The 8,248-nt window shown below is 45.3% G+C and overlaps 1 protein-coding gene across 2 annotated transcripts in view; it reads right to left on the reverse strand.

Annotated features, from left to right (window-relative positions):
• The window catches only part of LOC140185584 (metal transporter CNNM2-like), a 107,032-nt gene extending 102,264 nt beyond the window's left edge, over positions 1 to 4,768 (reverse strand). For both annotated transcript variants that reach the window (XM_072238940.1, XM_072238941.1), the window contains exon 1: positions 3,378 to 4,768. In XM_072238940.1, the coding sequence (XP_072095041.1) occupies positions 3,378 to 4,752 (1,375 nt within the window). In that variant the 5' untranslated portion in view covers positions 4,753 to 4,768. The remainder of the gene's footprint in view (positions 1 to 3,377) is intronic.
• Between the last annotated feature and the right edge of the window lie 3,480 nt (positions 4,769 to 8,248).

An 8,248-nucleotide genomic window follows, 5' to 3' on the forward strand; every position in this document is an offset into this window, starting at 1 on the left:
GCGTAATGGCTTAGTATGGCAATTGCTCTGCAAGTGACTCCAAGAAACTGCAGAATGATGGACACAGATCAGCACACAGGAACCAAACTCCCTTTGATGGATTCTGTCTGTACTTCTTGCTGTCTAGTAAAGCAACCAGCATCAAAGACCTAGTCCAACCTAGAGAATGTCTTGGTTGGACTAGGTCTTTGATGCTAGTTGCTACATTCTCTCTTCTCCCCCTTCCCAACAGGCATAAGAAACAAAGGCCTGAAAGAGCATACCATCAGGCTCAAGGAATAGTTTCTAACCCACTGTTACCATTCTTGAACAGACCTCTTGCATGATTAAGATGAATTCTTAAGCCCTACAATGCACCTTGTTATGATCTTGCACTTCATTGTTTACCTGAACTGAGTATCTTTGATAGCTTATACACTTTTATTCTGCATTGTTATTTTTACCTTGTACTAGCACAATGCACTGAGTAATGATTTGATCTGCAGGAACAATACGCAAGACAAACTTTTCATGCAAGTTGGTACATGTGACAATAATAAACCAGTACCACCTCTCCAAATGTTGATAGGTCCTGTTACTCATAATTCCCACCAGCAATTTACCCACTACTGATGTCAAACTCATCAACTTAAAGTTTTTGCTACCTTTTTTAAACAATGGTACCACATAGCCTCTTTCCAGTCTACTGGAATCTCACCCATAGCCGAAATGAAGCAAAAACCTCTGCAAGGGCCTCCCAAACTTCTTCACAGCTTCCCATAGAGCTGAGAGTGCACTACGTCAAGCGCTGGGGAATTATCTGTTTGTCCACCTTAATGTAATTTAAGGTCCAGTGCCTTCTCTGCTGATTTGTATGTAGTCCAAGAGAGCACCACTTATTTCCAACATATCCTGAGCTTCCATTGTTTTCTTCACAGTAAAAACTAAAGGGAAATGCCTTAAAAATCTTCCCAATTTCCTTTGGTTTCACACAGACAACCATGCTGATGTTCAAGACTTATTCCCTACGTAGCCACCATTTTACTCAATATAGCTAAGATTTTGCTTCACCTTGTCTGCCAGATCCTTCTAATGTTCTCTTTTTGCTATCCTAACTTTGGTCCTACACTTCCTCCAGTCAAAGAGATTCACTATTGTCAATTGCTAATGCACAGTGAACGCCTCTCTCTTTTTCTTAACCAAAGCCTCAACATCTCTCATTAAGCAGGATTCCCGATACCCGCCAGCCTTGCCCTTCACTCTAACAGAAACATGCAGGCCCTGAAGCGCGTTTTTTTAAAAAAAATGTTCATATATTCTTTATAATTGTTGAATGTTGTTTCTGTTTTGTTGTGTCACATCCTGACCAAAACACCACAGCAAATTCCTAATGTATAAATGTACCTGGCAAATAAAGTTGATCTTTGATCTCTGACATCACACTCTTAAAGGTTTTACACTTGACAGATGCTCCATTCCTGCAAACAATCTTGCTCATTCAACCATTACAAGATTCCACCTATTGGCTCTGCCCCCAGTTCATATATCAATCGAGCCTCACCTTAATCTCCTCTGTTTCACAGAGAACAACCCTGATTTATCCAACTAATAATTTTCCTCGCATCTATAATTTTACAGTCCTGATATTGCAGGACCGCAAGAACACCCTCTTTGCGACTCAAAGAGTTGTTCTCTTTTCCAGTATTGACAGATAACCTGAAACATCTGTTTCTCCTTCCACAGATTCTCCCTGATATCAGAGAATTTCCAGGATTGTCTGTTTCTTTTACTTTCAAGACACCCAGTATACTGCATAGAGCGCTTATCTTAATTTAGTTACAGTTCTGGCAAAACCTCATGCCTCTTGTATTTGATGTATCAGTTAACTAAGCTTGCCCTTTCAACTACATCAATGGCCTGTACTACTGCCTTTTGAAGATAGAGTCAGAACGTAACAGCACAAATCCTTCGGTCCATCTAGTCCATGCTGAACTGTTACTCTTCTAGTCCCATTGACTCACAACAGAAGCATAGACCTCAATACCCCTTCAATCCATGTACCAATCCACACTTAAATCTTGCAATTAAATCTGCACCTAGTACTTAGGAATTGCAATGCATCAGATCACAAGACCCACAACAGATAGTGAGGACTGCTGAAAACATCATCGGAGTCATTCTCCCCCCACCTCCCCATTAAGGACATATATCAGAAGTGCTACATACACAGCGCCTTCAGCATTGGCAAAGGCCCCTCCCATCCTTCCCAAAATCTTTTTGACCTCCTGCCATCAAGTAGAATGTGTCACAGCACAAGAACTAGAACTACCAAGCTGGGTAACAGCTTACTCCCCCAGGCTGCTAGATTCAACACCCTGTTACCAACTAGTACACACATACACCCCATCTGAATGCCCTGTCACCTCAAACCCCACCCCCCAACTCTCAGGCATACTCTCATCCTGCACTAGGCACTTTTCATCTTTTATTGCTGCTGTTTCGCATATTTATACAACTGCTTGGTTACTATAATAGTACCCATATTATACTGTCTTAAATAAACGTGCTCCTTACAATTTATATCAATCTTCAGGCCATGTCACTCAGGAACTGTATGTGTTGGATCATGACTATATGTATGTATTGTGTGTGACTATATGTACTGTGTTTTGTATCTTGGCCCCAAAGGATCGATGTTTCATTTAGCTGTATACATCTCTACAATTGAATGACAATAAAACTTGAACTTATTTCACTAAGTGCAAAATTAACTTGGACAGAAAACGCTGTTACCTTCAGCTCCAATGAGATTCTGGGATTGCAAAAAAGTCTGTTTTCTCAGGAATCCCACAAGACAAAGGCCGAACTCACCAAGAGGATGCTGTCTAAATTGCATGTCATCTTGGTCAATGTCTCCCATCCACTACATAATGTACTGGGTGGGCACAGGAGTACATTCAGCCAGAGACTCATTCCTCCCAGATGCAACACAGAGCATCATAGGAAGTCATTCATGCCTGTGGCCATCAAACTTTACAACTCCTCCCTTGAAGGGTCAGACACCCTGAGCCAATAGGCTGGTCCTGGACTTATTTCATAATTTACTGGCATAATTTACATATTACTATTTAACTATTTATGGTTCTATTACTATTTATTATTTATGGTGCAACTGTAACGAAAACCAATTTCCCCCAGGATCAATAAAGTATGACTATGACTATGAGATTGCACTAGCTACTTGAAAGATACCCAAAATATTTCTGCACTTTCCACTACTTCTACTGGTCAGCTCTTCTCGTTTGTACCAATCCCAGTTTCTAATCGAACAGACTAAATAACTATCTATTTTAAAGCACCTAGAAGTACAGTGATGCTGGTCACGTGTACGGACTGACCTTTCTTAAAATCTTCCAGGATCTCGTCCAGCTTTGCGTCATTGAACACGCAATGAAGGGGATGGTTATAAAACTTGGTCATTATCTCTAAAGGCATCGCGTCATCCGGATCCACGAACGCCAGATCCTTCACGAAAAGTATATGAACGATGTTCGAGCGCTCGTTCTCATAGACGGGAATCCTGGTGTAGCCACTCTGCATTATTTCGGACATTGTGGCGAAATCTAAGACAGCATCGGAGCTCAGCATGAAGCAGTCGCTCAGCGGCGTCATCACGTCCTCAACCGTTTTCTTCCTGAGCTCAAGGGCTCCCTCGATCATGTTGAGCTCCTCTTTTAGCAGGTCGTTGAAAGCATCGGTCACCCTGAGCATTTCTATCAGCTTTTCCCGGGTGTAGAAGTTACTGATCTGCTGGTGCAGGATTAGATCCAGCAGTTTGCTGATGGGGTACGAGGCCGGGAAAGTGATGATCATGAAGAATTTAGTCACCCAGATGGTGTTGGAGGCCAAGGCAAGGCCATGTCTGGAGCAGACGGCGTGAGGGATAATCTCGCCGAAGAAAAATATGACGCCGGTGCAAACCAAAATAGTCAGCCATGTAGTGTGGATGATCTCACACAGCCACACTGTCAGGGAGCAGTTTATCAGCACGTCCCCCAGCATCAGCGTGCACAGCAGGTAATTTCCGTGCTTGCGCACTGACTCGATGTGCTCCGAGTATTTCTTCTCCTCCTCGGTGCCGCTGTTCTTGATGATCTGCAGCTCCACCGGGTCCAGAGCCATCAGGCTGAGGTTCAGGATGCTGAAGAGGGTGGAGAGGCAGACGAACAGCAAGGTGATCAGGATCTTGAACTTGAAGCTGATCGTCTTCTCCTTCTCCACCACCACCAGGTGGAAGTCCGGGCGCCGGTAGTGCACCCAGTCGCGGGCGTCGGGGCCTCCGAGCCGGGCGCACAGCGTGTAATACTTGACGGTGTCGCCCTTCCGAAGGAAGCGGGCTTCCAGCTCCACCGAGGCCGTGCGCTCGCCCACCGTCAGGTCCACCACGTCGATATCCGAGCTGTCTCGCCGACACGGCCCCTGGTGGTCGCCAAAGTGCCCGCTGCCGCCCAGCTCGACGAAGGCCAGGCCGCGGCCCCGGCCTCGGTCGCCCAACAACCCGCTGCGCCTCAGGCCGCTGCCGTACAGCCGCAGCTTGAAGCGGGTGCCCTCGGCCACCTTCAGCAGCCCGCCCTCCAGGTAAACCCTGCGGGCTGACGTGCGCTCCGGCCGCATGCTGAGCAGCTGGGGCGGCGCGGCCGGTTGCTGCGCTGCCGCTGCTCCGCACAGCCACAGGCAGACGGCCAACGGCGGCCAGCTGGACGGCACCGCCATCGTCCCGAGAGCCGAGCCCCGCGGCTGGAGAGGGGGAGCACGTGATCACTGAGCACCACGTGACCCGCCGGCCGCCCCGCCCACCGCGGCGCTGTCAACACTGCTCCAGCGCGGGAGTCCCGAACCCGAGAGAGCAGCGCAGGCCCTTCGGCCCCTCCTGTGGGTGCTCGCCCAGCTAGTCCCACGTTCCTTACTTCTACCCACATCTCTCAAAGCTCCGACCCTCCGTGTGTTACTCTTAAGTTATGTACTTCCCTAACGCGGCACCCCGAGGTACGTGCTCCATCTATCGTATGTACCACCCCTAATGTGCTGTCTTGATGAATGTATTTGCCTCCCTAATGTAGGTACTACCCTAAATTATACTTTTCTACCTACCCCAACCACTTGCCCTGGCAACTCATTCTATATACTGACCATCCTCTCTGTGACACACATAAAAAGTGCTGGTGAACGCAGCAGGTCAGGTAGCATCCACAGGAAGAGGTACAGTCGACGTTTCGGGCCGAGACCCTTCGTCAGGATCCTCTCTGTGAATAATTTTTCCCTCATCTCGGTGTAGTCTTACCATTCTTAATCCCTACTCCCTATTAGTTTTGGCTTCCCTTAACTTGGCGAAAAGGTTGTTACCATCCACCTTATCCATGCTGCTCCTGATTTTATACTCCTACAAGGTTGCCCCCTCGTTCAGCTACTTGGGAGGAATAAACACGTCTGCCTACGCTCTCGCGATGATTCCTGGCAACATCCTTGTAAATCTTCTCTGCGCTCCTTCCAGTTCAACCACGTTTTAACTACAACATTGCCAAACCTCTACACAGTATTCCATGTGCAGCCTCACCAATGACTCCAATTTAAAGTCCCAGTTCCAATACTCATTTAGGAAACACTATTTGTATTATATAGGCTAAATTGGTTATAACACCATTGTTATGTTTTATAGCTCCAAGTCATGAAAACTAATTAAAAGCAGCTGGGCGATAACTCATGTATGTTTAGTTTTGTTTTTACTTTAAGCAATGTGTGTCATTCACACACTTTGTACATACAACTTTAATGAATTATTTAAACAAGGAGTGTTTAATTAAACAGTATATTTACAATATTAATCAAGTATTACTGAAATATTAAATTCACAACACTCCTCCCTGCTTTGCTATAAATTCCAACTCAATAACACAATGATATATATAGTAAACTATATAATTCAGCTACTATATAGACATCCACAGCATAGTGTATTTTAAGTTGTCCCCATTCAGGCCTAACGATTTTATCAGTGTGGAGGATTTTTTACTCTTATGGGATAACATCTTCCTTGACAAGGGAGAGTGTGGATCACTTCGCTTGGCAGGAGAGACTTGTGGCTGTGAAACAATCTCAGGTTCAGGGGCCTCTTCTGTGGTGGTTGTAGGACTTGACCCTGGGACTGCAGGAAGTGGTTCTGACAGCTCTGTCCACCTTTCCTCTGGACGTGTCGTCACCCTGAACAGTGCATGGCAAGCTTCACTGTGCTATGTGGATCATAATGTGTGAGTACAGTGTCTGACGTCACCGTTTCCTTAACCTTTTTAAAGCCACTTCACACTGCTATTTCTATCCAATCCACAGTGATGAGTTTAAGACAAACAAGGGAATATCTGCAGATGCTGGAAATCCAAACAATGCACTCAAAATGCTGAAGAAACTCTGCAGGCCAGACAGCATCTATGGAAAAGAGTAACCAGTCGCTGTTTCAGGCTGAGACCCTCGACTGTTTACTCTTTTCCATAGATACTGCCTGGCTTGCTGAGTTCCTCCTGCATTTTGTGCGTGTTGAGTGAGTTCGAGAGGCAGAGCACAGTAGCTAGGAAGCTGATAGTAATTGACAAATCCTAAAAAGGGACCACAAATGTGATGCGTCCTTTGGCCTTGGGCCATCCACCACTGCTTGAATTTTCTCAGCACGTATACATCAATAGTGTGACCACAGTAAATGCTGTTTGGTGGAAAGGATACATACTTGTTGCATTCTGCTCTGAGCCCATAATCTTCTAATCTTTTTAACACTATTTTGAGGTGCTCCTTGTCATCCTTACTGGTAACAATTATGTCGTCCAGATAACATTGAGTACCTGGGAAACATTGCAGCACGTGATCTGTAGCTTTCTGCCAGAGCGCAGGTGCAAGTGCCACTCCAGAAATAAGCCTATCATAGCAACAGAGCCACTTACGAGTGTTTATGGTGAGAAACACTTTGGACTTTTCTTCCATCTTCACCTGTAGGTAGTCCACTTTGCCGAAGTGTTTTCTTTCAGAAAAGGTTTGCAAAGATGTCCTGTGGGCTCTTACCACAAAATTATACCATGATAGTGGTAGCCCACCAGAGGATATTGAATTAACTTTTGGAATGATAGGACATGTGGTTGCAGCAGCTTCGCAAATAAAAGAGTTTGTGCTGTCTTTAATAGCAGCTGCTGTTGGACATCCTATAAAGACAGTGATTCAATTTTTGCCAGGTTTAGAGTATGAGAGAGTGCATAGTTAGGTACAGAAGTTAGATACACAGATGGGGTGTGGGGGATCCTGCATTTCTTGTGAAGAAATGATTTTAGCGTTGCTCAAAGCTGGGAGGAGCCCGTAAATGGGGTTCCCACCCCAGCTTCCATGCAATGTGGAGAAGTACTCTCAGGAGAAGCAGGAGATGGAGACTTTGAGGAGGAAGGGTCATTCTTCAAGTCCTCTGCAGTTAAGGGCTCCTTTTATCCCCTGCCAGATTCTTCTCATTCCATTCAGGATTCCCTATGTCCCTTGCTGGAGGCATTACTTGCGCCATCAGTGGGAACTGGGGGGGGGGGGGGCGCGGTGTGGATTAGCAGACTCATGCCTCATTCTTGTAGGGAGGGTGTCATTTGACCAGCATCCCCTTCCCTGTAAATAGAGTGTGAATGATTTGAATGCTGAGAAATATGTGAGGTGTGGCCACGCAAGTTGGTGTGTGTGTGGACTTTGCCTTTAAGAGACTGTGAATGTGTTGGACCCCGCCCAGTTGCTTTTTTCTTGCCTGTTGTTCCCTGATAAATGTGCTATTTCTCCGTGAGAAATTAACTGTCTGGTTTACGTTTTTGCAGTTCCATGCCACGCTTTCTGTTCTAATCTGTCATTTTATTTCTCGTGTTTTTAGGTCAGTTAATTTGTTTCTTGTTTTTTTTTGTCTGTTGCGTATTTATTGAGTCAACATGTCACTTTGTTACTTGTTTCCCAATGTAATTGGGTTTAAGGATGACTCATATTTCATACTGGCCATATGAAATTTGAGTTGATCAGGTTGAAATTTGGGCAATTTTTTATGAGATGTCCACATTTCAGAAAGAATTGAGCATTTGGGGAGCAATTCTAGTAGTTCCGTTGTGTTTGTGTTTTCAAAATAGAAGTGACTAATCAGGAGTGAGTGTATCTGTATCTCCCTGCATTACAGAATGGCAAAGTGGTGGATGCTGACTTGTGGCAGGAGGTC

Source organism: Mobula birostris, chromosome 21 (genome assembly GCF_030028105.1).
Source record: "Mobula birostris isolate sMobBir1 chromosome 21, sMobBir1.hap1, whole genome shotgun sequence".
NCBI classification, from domain to species: Eukaryota; Metazoa; Chordata; class Chondrichthyes; order Myliobatiformes; family Myliobatidae; genus Mobula; species Mobula birostris.